We start from the raw sequence: 13,401 nt of genomic DNA, 5'->3' as shown, positions 1-13,401 counted from the left end.
GCTCCTTTAAAAGTGTTATCAATGTTCGGATAGCTCAGTGGTTAGAGCACAAGGCTATCGTACGGAAGGTCGCGGTTCAAATCTCACTGGCGGCAGTGGGATTTGTATCATGATTTGCCGTCGGACATCAGTCGACTCAACTGTGAATGAGTACCTGAGTCTAATCAGGGTAATAATCTCGGGCGAGCGCAATGCTGACCACACTGCCTCCTACATCGTACTGTAGTGTACCATTACGGTCTTGAATGAAGCGCTCTAACACACTTCAAAGCCCTGATCCAATAAGGATTGTTGTGCCAATGATTATTATTATAATTTCCGCACATAGTTTCGCAAGTAACACGTCAGATAAGGTGCAACATCCAAATCAAGTGCTTTCAAAGTTTCCTAGGCAGGTCTAGCGTGTGATTTTGCTGTTTATTGATCCACTTTAATCGTTTTTCTTTCAATGTTCGATTCAGATCGAGCTTTCGGTAGGGATCACCAGTAACTATTACACCAAGCTTTAAAAAAACAAACTAAACAAATTCCTGATTCCACCACATTTCGTTTATGATCCTGATAGCTGAACTTGGCAGTAACAATTCGATACGGATAATAATCCGTGATTATCGAATGATACTGGGTTGATATAAATACAAATGGGGAAACCGGAAGCTTGAGGTATGAAAGGTTTTGTGTATTTCGCTTATAAAGACATTTGAGTGTGAATTTGTCCCATTAGTGCCTAACATGAAATATACGCATATATTATGGGAGAATATCCACTTTCGAGTGATACTAACATGCAAAATCTCGAATTTCCAAAGAAGTGACGACTTTGACCTATTATAACTTTGTTAGTAATAGTGTGATTTCCGCCAAACTTGGTAAAATCAAGCTTTATATTATAGCCTACATTTCTGCAAAATTTCGCGCTAAGATAAACTTAAGGGAGATTCCGCAGCTAATTACTGAAAATTATAGTAATATACTATTATCAACTTCATTTGAAGGGATATCGATATGGAAGGTATTTCGGAGCCTAGGCACCATATAGTGGCATTCTCTTGATTTTTTTCAGATTTTTCGGTCTGGCAGTTTCTGAGAATGGCCCCGTTGAATAAATGATCACTTTCGACCCCCGAACTCCCCGCTTTTCCAACAAATGTCAAAACTAAGACCAGCTTCGGAAAGTGCTAATCGGTACCTTTCATTTGATACTCCACATGACTATATTTGGTGAAAAAAAAATGTACACCCCCCTTTTGTATGTATGGGCGGATATGCATGAACTTTCACAGTTCCCACCTTTCCCCTAAATTTGGTGTCGATCGCTGCTACGATCTCCGAGAAAAATGCGTGTGACGGAAAGACAGACAGATAGACTGTACCACGAATATAAACAGGCACGAAAAAAGTTGTAATGGGCCATCACGAAAAGTAACAAGTCGGGAAACCGGAAGCTTGACGCTTCAGGTATAAAAGGTTCTTTCCCTATGTGAGGAGCATAATGTAGTTCTCCATTGGCATATAGCATTGACTCGAGATATTTAAATCGCTGGATTCTGGCAATAACCTGTACACAAAACCTTAAAAATGATTGCTTCAAGCGACTCTCAGATGAAGCAGACTCAGATCCATGGGGAGGAGCGTGCAAGTCCGTTATGTAAGCAATAAAAGGCAAAAGGTCCCCTCCTATTATGTGCCCTAGATTATTGTGAGAGATAGTTTCGACATTGTTCCCCCAACACCCAATGATACTAAAGAACACCGAAGACATACCTCCAGTAACCACAGAAGAAGTCTTGGAAGCAGTGAAAAGGGTCCGGGATACTGCAGCCCCCGGCATGGATCGAATCCCTAACAAGGCACTGAAATTGGCAATGAGAATGGCACCAAGCATGTTTGCACGGGTATTTATAGACTGCCTAAAAGAAGGGTCCTTCCCCGCAGAATGGAAAATACAAAAGCTTATATTGATCCCGAAGACAGGTAAGCCGATAGGTGAACCAACATCCTATAGACATGTCTGGCTTCTGAGTACAATAGGCAAGGTCCTCGAGCTGGAAATCTATAACCGGTTACATCCATTAATTGATAGTGGAGGTTGTTTATCGAATAGGCAGTTTGGCTTCCGGAGGGCTCGGTCAGCGGTTGATGCTACCAAACTGGGGTTTGAACTAGCCAGAAAAACTTACGACGAAGGAAAATACTGCGCGCTGGTAACTCTTGACATCAAGAACGCGTTTAATTCTGCCAGATGGAACCATATCATCGAAGCGCTCATCGCGGCACAAACACCAAAATACATATTAAATATAATCTTCGATTACTTCCAACAGCGGAAGCTACTCTATGATACCGACGAAGGGTCGAAGACGTATGTAATAACGGTAGGGGTTCCGCAGGGGTCTGTTCTGGGCCCTCTGCTATGGAACTTAATGTATAATGGCGTTTTACGGCTTCCAAGGCGTTGTTGTCTTGTCTCTTGCGAGAGGTGGGACGGCCTCCGCCAGCAGCTTTATGCAGACACAAGGGAGCTCTCTCCAGACAACATTGTCAGAGAGATGCTGAAGGGCGCTGGCAGCTGGAATCGTATTGCGCATTATGTTCGGGCTCTTCTTACTACGAAGAAGATTGAACTCGACCGGCAAAAGGATCGGACGGTAAGGGGTTCCCTGAACTAACAACTCCCTTCCTCCCCTCCCCTCCCGTTGGTGAAAGGAATTCCCTGACTTGAAGGCTCCCAAAGCCGGGAGAGCGGGAGGGCTAGCCCGAAGTAATGTGTCAAACGGTTCCAGGCTAGTTCTCTGATGATAGGGAGGTGTTTAGTTGGTAGTCCGCCAGCGCTGCTGTGGCGGGAGTCCAACACTCTGTGCGTAAACGCATTCACCTACCCTACTCCCAAAAAAAAAGGCGTTGTTGTCGGATTCGCAGATGACGTTGGAGTGGTCATAATATCCAATCACTCCGACGAAGTACAGATATATGCGAACGAGACTGTACGGACGATCAAGTCTTGGCTTAAAGTCTACGGGCTGGAGCTTGCCGAACACAAGACGGAGTTGGTGGTCTTTACAAAGCGGCGGAAACAGAAAACTGTTGAAATTTGCATCGGGTCGAATGTTGTTAGCTCTCAGCCATCGCTGAAATACCTGTTAGTAATATTCGACTCCAAGCTCAGCTTTAAACCCCACCTAAAACTTACTGGGCAGAAAGCGGCGACAATCAGCTCAACACTGACAAGGATGCTTCCAAATGTAGGGGGCCCGAAGCACAGTCGACGATTACTCTTATCGCGAGTCGTCAGCTCTGTACTTTTATACGCGGCACCAGTATGGGCGTTAAAAATCGGAGAAAATGGTAGACAGCTTCAAGCTACATATCAATTAAGTGCTCTCCGAATATGTTGCATCTAAAGAACAACATCTTATGAGGCAGCTTGCGTGATTGCGGGGATGATTCCGGTAGATATTCTAACCGATGAGGCAAGTCGTCTGTACGAAGTAAGCCTAAACAAGCAAAGTGAGCGTTTAGAGTCACTGACTGCATGGCAAACAGCGTGGGATCAGTCGGATCAGGCTTATCCCAGACATAAGCATGTGGACTATGCGGAACCACGGTGAAACGAGTTACGATCTGACTCAGTTCTTAATCGGACACGGGGGATACAGGAGTCCCTATAGAGGATAGGTTCGGTCTAAATAAATCGCCCGATTGTCCTACGTGTCAAGGTACAGCCGAAAATGCAGAACACGTTTTCTTCGCCTGCCCCAGATTTAAAAGGTCAAGGAGAAAGCTTGAAACAGAGCTAAATACCCGTTTAACGGTGGAAAATCTTATAAGGTACATGGTGCAATTGTTTACACAAAACCTTAAAAACGATCTTGCTAGAAATATCATCTAAAGGCAATTCCGCAAATCATAAGCATCATTATTATCAATGTTGCAATAACCAGAGTTCAATCTAGGCTTTCCTTTGTAAGTAGCTCCAAACATCTCCATTTTGCGCCGAGGTCCACCAATTCGGTATAGCATATGCGTACACCTTACAATTTGGAAAAACACTTCCCAAAAGTGCGGTTACACACGAGATTGGACATACCATGACACCCGAGGAGCTTAATTTCCGAACTCCAGCCAATTTTCGTTTTTTTTTGTAACTCTGCTCAACAACAGGTTGATCCTCATCTCATCTTCCTCCGTATATTTTCCATCCAAACTTTTTGAAATAACCTCACTTGATTCTAAACTTTTGAAATATGAAGCACTAGTAATCCATATTCACCTTCCCATTATGTAATGGGCAAAGTTAAATCCGTATACCTTTCATAATGAACATTAACTGGTGTATCATATTGAAACTTTCTCATTTACCCGATTAATAACTAATCCCATGATAAGAATAGGACTTAATGAAAAAAGTTGTTTTCACCCTACGCTATTGCATTCGATGCTAATGTGTGTGAAATTCGATTTCGATGCCAACTTGAAAAGTTTTATCTGAACAAAAGGAAAAAAATTTTTAATTACAGCCCACTGTTGGATCGATTTCGGTAAGCTTCTTTTCAGCCACGCTATCATCACATGTGGTGAGTGGGAATAATGTAGGCATGGGAGCAACGTATGGTGCCCGAGAATAAAGTTCTATTGGAAGCATACTCGTCCAGGAAGCCTAGCATGTACACCACAATACTTTCCCATCGGATACCATGTGAGAGAACGGAATGGCTTTCTTTCATTGGAAAATGAATACTAGGTGAAGCGAATATGGAGTTTGCTGGATACCTGGTTGTAAACAGATATATAGACATTGCATGTACACTCATACAGAGCACTCGCAACTGTACTGATCATCTCACATAATTTAATATAAACTTCCAATTACTACGGATCCGATGAGTAAATGACGATGAATTAAGAGCAGCTAATTTTCCAATTGAACAGTTTTGAAGAATACTATTGTGTTTTCCAACCTACTTGGTCGCAATAAATTTAAATTTCATGCAATTATTGGTTTTAAGCCATTCTGCTCCAGAAAAAAACATTATTTATTGTCAATATATAAACATTGTATTGCAGCCAGAAAATATCTTTCAAACGTTTATCTTGGGGGTATAATTAAATTACCGTGGTTCCCTCTTTCCTACAGCTCACAGCAATTATTATCGCATGTAATCCTCCTTCACAGCTTCGCACTGACATTCAAAGAATATAAACTCCCTTTGCGAAGTTTCCAAGGTGCTCTGCATAAATTAAGTTGTTGATACTTATCAAACAAGTTAATTCACTTTGTCATGGGAACAGACACGATATAAATTTGGCAACTAACTAATTTCCCATTATTCAACCAACATAACTGTATAAAACATAATAAATTAATGGTAACACGTCCGCGTCTCAGAACAGTAATTGCACACATAATTCCATTCGCCTTCCGTTCTTCTAATTGTAGTCATTATAAAATGTACACGTTCTAATTAAATCATGGCGTCCCTCAATACACGCTATGGTATTGAACTTCACGCAAACAATAGGCACTTAAATTTCTGCAAGAATACGAAAGTCCATTGAAACTCTTATCATGGTCATTCGTTTTATAATTTCAGAAATTCTATGTGTCCAAATGTATATTTATATCTGTAAATGAATTATTGAAACAAATTGGTGATTGGGGAAAAATAGGAAAAATTCGGGCCGCAAAGTGAAAGTGTTTTTGCAGTTCCAATCTGAATGAAAATTCTACTGTTGACATGCATGACTTTTACAAGGAAGTGGAGGATTATAAAAAAATTAAAGGTTAACAACATTTAAAAATTGCGATTTAAATTTAACAAACTAGTTTGCTTCAAGTGCGGACTGAGTTCCGTCAAGAAAGATACATTTTAATTCAGTTCGTATCGCAATGGCACGATATGGTTCACCTTGAAAATGATTAAGTGGCCGTGTCTGCTTTGATTGGAAATACTGTGTTTTCAAACTGCAGCTACAATGGTGCTCTTGAGCAACTGTAGATTCTGTCATAGCAAGCGGTGGCTGAAATTAATTTAAAAGGTGCTGATATCACTGATTATGTTTTTGCAGTCTTTAAGCTTACAGTTTTTCATTTCAACGTCTTTCAGGTCAAGGCGACAATAAATAGATGCCGACTGATAGTCGTTGTTTTGAAATTTCGAAAGTGAGGATGCAGATGTTGATAAATGGTGATAAGAATCATAAACTTCTTTAAAACAAGGTCGGACTCATCTCGCTGCTTTTTGAATATTTTTGATGAAGAAACTCATATGCAAACTATCTAAAATGAAAAGTTTTTGAAGAAAGTGTCTCAATCCAACGATTTCTACACGAAATTCCTCTGAATGTAAAAGTATACTTTCTGAGTCTATGTTATGTGGTCATTAACTCTTGATATTTATTCTGAATATATCATATTTTCACTTTAGATTGCATTCCATTCACGTTATGAACTTTAAAAATTAGCACAGATAGAACAAAAAAAAACAGCTGAACAGATCAATCCTTCTGAAGCCGAAACCATGGCAGGAATTCATTAAACCAATTTCGAGCCATAACACTTAAAAATTTTGAAGTACGCTTCGAATTTGTTCTCTTGTTGAAACCAGGAAACGAGTTTATGAATGGAATTACAAATAGAACACTTTTAAAGGTTGCAAAATGTAAAAAGTTGAAGAGAAAACCCCGGCAAAATAATGTTCACAAGTAGCACTGCTTGAAGTTTTGCACACGTCGTACTAAGTAGACGCCAGTAATATTCATATATACATATACGGTTGGTGGAGTCAACCACACCTATGCACCATCGTTCGTGGTTCTCTGAGATCCAGTGCCACCATTTGGCAGAAACTATGCTTCCTAGATATACAAATTGATTGGCACCTCCGATACTCTGCCCATTAATGCAGATAGGGAGAGTGCGATGATCCGTCAGATTGAGAACACGTTTTGTTAGTGTATTTTCAGTCCAACGCTACTTGTCTCTTTTTCCAAATCAGCAGCAAGTAGAGTTGATCAGTGTAGTCGAGGTGTTTGAGGAAAGATGTTATCGTGTGAACTCCTGCATGAAGAACGTCGCCCATAACAAAGAGGAAAAAATACCAATGACAAGGTGCAACCCTTGCAGATTCCGCTTTCGACCTCAAATTCCTCTGAGATTTAACCCCAATATAGCACGTGATATAATATTTTGCGCCACCATACGTCGTTCTGATAATAGGTAGTCATTTCTCCCGAATGTCCCTTCTTCGTAGAGCTATCCAGATACACTTCCTTTTCGCTCTGTCCTCGAAATCGATGAAGAACAGGTGAAGCGAAGACCTAGACTACGCGCACTATTTCAAAATGACCCGTAGGGTGTTGATGCAGGAATATTCAGAGCAAAAACTAGCCTGCTTTCCGTCGACCAACCTTTCGAGATGCTTTTTGTTGCGTTTCAGGATTATTTTAACTACTATCTTGATAAATGGCGCAACAACCGGTATCCAGCCTAGGCCTGCCTAAATAGGGAACTCCAGACATCCCTAAAGCTGTCTGGCGTCCTGACCTACGCCATCGCTCCATCTTAGGCAGGGTCTGCATCGTCTTCTTTTTCTACCATAGATATTGCCCTTATAGACTTTCCGGACCTGGATCATCCTCATCCATACGGATTAAGTGACCAACCCGCTGTAACCTATTGAGCCGGATTTTATCCACAACCTGACGGTCATGGTATCGCTCATAGATTTCATCGTTATGTAGGCTACGGAATCGTTCATCCTCATGTAGGCGGCCAAAAATTCTTCGGAGGATTCTTCTCTCGAACGCGGCCAAGAATTCGCAATTCTTCTTGCTAAGAACCCAAGTCTCCGAGGAATACATGAGGACTGGCAAGATCATTGTCTTGTACAGTAAGAGCTTTGATCCTATGTTGAGACGTTTTGAGTGGAATGGTTTTTGTAAGCTGAAATAGGCTCTCGTACGCGGATTTCATCAGCGTAGCTGTTATTGGTTGTGATTTTCGACCCTAGATAGGAGAAATTATCCCAAAGTTGTATTCTCCTATCTTTATTCTTCCCGTTTGACCAGTGCGGTTTAATGTTGTTGTTTGGTTGGTTTTCGGTGCTGACGTTGCCATCATATACTTTGTCTTGCCTTCATTGATATGCAGCCCAAGATCTCGCGCCGCCTGCTCGATCTAGATGAAGAAGGATCGAACCTCTTGCATGATAGGGCATCTCCTTGTTGTAGACCGTTGTTGATGTCGAATGGTCTTGAGAATGATCCTGCTGCTTTTATCTGGCCTTCCACATTGATCAGGGTCAGCCTAGTCAGTCTTATCAATTTCGTCAGGATACCGGATTCTCTCATGGCCGTGTACAGTTTTACCATGGCTATGCTGTCATAGGCGGCTGTAATAGATGGTGCAACTGCATCACTTGCGCCGAGAGAAAATCTGATCTGTTGCTGATTTGCCTGGAGTGAAGTCTTTTTGGTATGGGCGAATGATGTTCTGGGCATATGGGGCTATCCGGCCTAGCAAGATAGAGGAGAATATCTTATAGATGGTACTCAGCAATGTGATACCTCTATAATTGCTGCGCTGTGGGATATCTCCCTTTTCATGTATGATACAGATAATACCTCGTTGCCAATCGTCGGGCATTGATTCGCTGTCCCATACCTTGAGCACAAGTTGATGAACCACTTGGTATAAATGGTCGCCTCCATATTTAACTAATTCGGCTGTAATTCCATCGGCTGGCACGGACTGTTTCTCTTATACTTGGTGGTGGCAGTATTTGTCCGTCGTCTTCAGTTGGCGGGACCTCCAACTCGCCGATGGTCTGGTTGTTCAGTAGCTAATCAAAGTACTCAACCCATCGCTCTAATATGCCCATTCTGTCGGAAATCAGATTTCCCTTTGTCTCGGCAGGATGAGCACCGAGGTGTATAAGGCTTCATCCTGCTGACTTGTTGGTAAAACTTACGCGTCTGGTGCGGTTGCTTCCTGTACTTTTCTAGTTCACAGACTTGTTGGTTCTCCCAGGCTTCCTTTTTGCGTCTGTGAAGTCGCTTCTCCGCTCGACGGAGTTCGTGATAAGTCTCTGCGCGTGCCCGCGTTCTTTGAGAATGCAACATTACTCGGTATGCGACATTCTTCCGTTCCGTTGCTAGCTTACATTCATTGTCAAACCAGAAGTTCCGACTCCTTTTGCGGCTGGGGCCAAGTAACTTTGTGGCTGTATCTTGATAAATGATGTTATTAAATGTTTCGTTAAACAAACCGGCAACTACAAGCTCAATTTCACATTCAAATACAAAAGTGGGAAGCCATCAAGAAATCATGAGCTTCCAGTCGCTTCAACTGTAGCTAGGGATTTCAAATCAGATGTTACTGGCTTCAAACGCATGTATAAAGCATTGTGTATGTTTAAATCAAAGCAAGGTTTTTTATTATGCCTCGAATGAGGTATAATATGACAAAATCAAATTTTTTACATGCTTTAAGGCGCAGATTATTTTTACGATAGTCTGGAAAAACTAAGATGTTTCGTTGGACTAGTGGCGTAACATGCCCTGATCACATCCGAAATGAGGATATCCGCGAACGATATCGGGTTGCATCGATCGTGGGACAATTGCGTAATTCGCATTAACGAGAATCCACTTGCCAAAGTTGGTCTGAAGATCGAAGTCGGTGGTAAGCGACCAAAAGGCCGGAAGAAACAACGGTGGCTTGATACGCTGGATGGGGACTCGAAGCCTCGCGACTACATACAGATCAGGCCTTTGACAGAACAAAATGGTGCAATCGAGCCAGCCCCCTTAACCCCCGCTTGTGAACAAGACAAAGGCTAAAGAAAAACAGGTAGTCTGGAAAGAGTGTTTAATTCATTAATCGATCACATTAAAACGTTGAAAGACAACGCCCAACTTTTGATTTTGACAGTTTGCACACAAGCGCATTTATGAGGCACTTGATTATAACAAAATGGCATTACTTTCAAACAGGTAGATCTAAATCTTATTACCAAAGCACGGTCCTCCAGTAACCTTGACGTGGAATCGTATCATTAGAATAAACCGTGACTCCGAGTACTAAATTGTAGCCGAATTTCAAAGACTTCCAAAATAAAAACTAGTGCACTCTCTTTACTTGGCCAACAACAACGTTAAAAAATGGGAGGTCATTTTGAAAGAACAGAGGAGTGATTATATCCGCTACCGTATAATGTCTGGAGCAGAACTGTAGGCGACACATGTGCGATTTAAAATACATAAATTGCACTGGCCAAAATATTTCAAAAGTGCTTATGATACAGAACCAATTTGAACATCTGCATATTTTATTGGTATTAAAGGATTTAGGAGTTATTGTAATATTTTGATGAGCGAGTTTTCATGGAGTTAATCTCTCTCTATCTTGGTTAGTCTGAGCTCGTCCTTCTTACAGTGAAGACAACTCAAAATGGGAAAAGTGCGTGAATTAACAGTGAAACTCGTGTTACCATAGTTGTTTTACACAACGAAGCCAATTTTGAACGTCCGATTGCCTCTTAATTTAGTTTGTCGAAGAATTGCGTTCAAAACCCAATAACGCGATACAAGGAAACTGGCTGTAATCAAGATAGCTTGCGATCGGGAAGGTCGAAAATTATCACTTCTAGCAAGGATTCTTTCATCGTCATTACCATTAGACGGACAAGACGCCTAACAGCACCGCAAATCCGTGCCGAACTGAACAAATACCGATCTAAACCTGTGTCATCGACTACAGCAAAAAGACGATTGATCGTGTCGCCGTTCGCCACTACTAAGGCCACAAAACAAAAAGAAGAAGCAGTGGGCTCTTGTCCATCGAGACTGGAATGAAGAAAATTTTAACAAAGTTCTTTGAACAGATGAATCGAAATTTGAAATATTTGATCAAAACGAGGAATATTTGTTCCACGTAGTGCTGAGGAAAGGATGATGCCAGACTGTGTGGTGGTGAAGCATGGTGGTGGTTCCATTATGGTCTGGCGATGATTCTCAAGTCATGGAACCGAAGAAATCATGAAAAAGGAGCAGTATCAACAAATACTCCAGCGAAATGCTGTTCCGTCTGGTTTAAGATTAATTGGAAATGGATTTTGTTTTCAACAAGACAATGATTATAAACTTAGTTCAAAATTACGCAGGAATTATTTAGAACATAAAGAAAGAGAAGGGGTGTTAAAAACATGACGTGCCCCCATCAGAGCCTGGATTTTAACCCAATTGAGCTTTTGTAGGAAGAACTTGATATAAATGTGCGCAGTTGTTGTCCCTCCTTGCAAAAAGACCGATGCTATAAAGACACTTATAAAACAATAAATCGGCTGCTAATTGTTCGTTGAACATGAAATTTCGACAAAATGTAAATGTATGTATCTTTCCAACTTCTACTACGTTACTATAAATAAAGATTCTGAAATAGTCTCGTTTCCTTTGTAACAAATATATAAAGGTTCTGTGTTCATTTTGTGTGAGAAATTTCCTATTCAGGTTTTCCTTTTCGCATAAACCTCCAATTCAAAATATTCCTTGATACACATATGTATTTCCAAATCCCAACCCCATCGTTCCTTATTATTTAATAACGACATACACGTCTTAAAGCGCAATAGAGACAGAGTGCGAATTCACGGGAAATACGCAATTTTGACCTTCTATAACTTTGTTAATAATAGTTGGATTTTTGTCAAACTTTCCAAAGTTATGCATTATATTATTACTTATAACCATGTACCAAAATTTACACTTCTAGGATGAACTGAAGGGGGGTTTTCGGGTAAATTCCGAAAACATGGTAATATACTATTAACTTAATTTATCGGATGTCGAAATGGGATGCGTTTTGAGGCCTAGATTTCGTATGTATGCACCATTGTGATTTTTTCAAATTTTTCGGTTAGATAGGTTCTGAGAACGTGACTACTGTTTGGTGCACCTATTTTCAGCCTTCACTCTCCTATGTTTCACCTGTTTTCAAAAATATCATTAGTTTCGAAAAGTACTAATTGGCCTCTTTCATTTGATAACCCACTCGCCGTATTCTGTGAAAAAAGGTGTACACCCCCCTTTCATATGTATGGGACGCCTCCCCTTTAACCCCGTCCCAAATAATACTACCAGTTGTATTTAAAGAGATTCACTAACCACACATTCTAACGTTTTTGAGACAATTGGTTTAGCCGTTTCCCCGAAAATCGGACGTGACAGACATCGAATCGATTCTAATAAGGTTCTGAGACAACATGGCTTGGTAACTACAACTGACGACACGAGTTTCATACTAATATATACTAGCGTTTTCGAAGGTTTTGATTCAGGTGGTCAGTGGATGCTACTTTCGCTGAGATTTATTTAGTTCGCCTATTAGTACTTGAATCACCTTCCGGCGTTTTACTGCTCCTGCCTGAAAGTGGCTATGAAGCGGTAGGCTACGAATTATTCACTTTCTTCACACAAGATTGGTTTCAAAGTAAGGAACACCTTTTAATAATACCACCTATTGACGCTGAATTGAGTTGAGAGCGTGTTGAGGATATTTTTCTCCCACAAGACGACATTTCAATTGCAATGAAGCAGCGCTTGCAACGTCGTTTTTGTGTATATGACAGATTCATTAAAACAAGTGTGTAACTACAGCACGTAGCGATTGTTTCTTTTATAATTTAATTTCGGTCGGCTTGGAGTTGTTCCCATTCGTAACACTATCCTCAGATGGGTGAAACACTTCAGATCAACAGGTAACATAATAGATAAGAAACTTGCAGGCCCCAGATGCAGGTACACCAGAAAATATTCAAAGAGTAAGAGAAGCGGTCTCAGAGGCCCACGACGATCAGCTATACGTCAGGCTCCTGAGCTACGAATTAGTCATGAGTCGGTTCGATGGAGTTACCTCAACAGCCGTGTCTATAGCAACAAATCGCGAAATTTGGATGAGTTAAAAAATGCAATCTTCAAAAAATTGCTGTCATCCCTGCAGATATGATGGTCTGTGTTATGGAGGATTTCTAGAAGGAACTTGATTCGTGCATTGTACGCGATGGACATCACCTGGACGATGTTATTTTTCATTAATAAGTCTCACTTACACTAAAATGGTAAGTAACCTTTGATGTAATGCCAATAAATATACATTAACTTGGAAATTAACTGAGTATTCTTTATTTAAAAAACGGGGGGGGGGGGGGGGTTATTGGTTTGCAACTGAGAATGCATTTCTCTAATCCAGCGAAAGTGAATACTCAACAGAGCCAAAAATAACTTCATTTTTAAACTCAATAGAAGGTTTCCTCAAACCTTTGGATTACTGGTCTCAAAAACATCAATGATGACTGACATGTTAGCTAATTGAAACTTGTGACAACGGAAGATACCTTTAAACTT

General features: G+C 40.8%; 1 protein-coding gene across 6 annotated transcripts in view; it reads right to left on the bottom strand.

Annotated features, from left to right (window-relative positions):
• The window catches only part of LOC119653263 (serine/threonine-protein kinase svkA), a 167,921-nt gene that overhangs the window by 55,834 nt on the left and 98,686 nt on the right, over positions 1-13,401 (bottom strand). Inside the window, exon 1 of one of the 6 annotated variants that reach the window (XM_038057874.1) lies at positions 5,113-5,202. The exons of the other annotated variants lie outside the window; for them this stretch is intronic. Coding sequence (XP_037913802.1) covers positions 5,113-5,187 — 75 coding nt within the window. The 5' untranslated portion in view covers positions 5,188-5,202. Of the gene's footprint in view, positions 1-5,112; positions 5,203-13,401 lie in introns of those variants that run through there. 6 annotated transcript variants of the gene reach the window in all.

The sequence above is a fragment of the Hermetia illucens genome, chromosome 3, assembly GCF_905115235.1.
Source record: "Hermetia illucens chromosome 3, iHerIll2.2.curated.20191125, whole genome shotgun sequence".
Taxonomy (NCBI): domain Eukaryota; kingdom Metazoa; phylum Arthropoda; class Insecta; order Diptera; family Stratiomyidae; genus Hermetia; species Hermetia illucens.
Note: the sequence above shows the minus strand (reverse complement) of the source record. Positions and strands in the feature narration are given on the sequence as shown.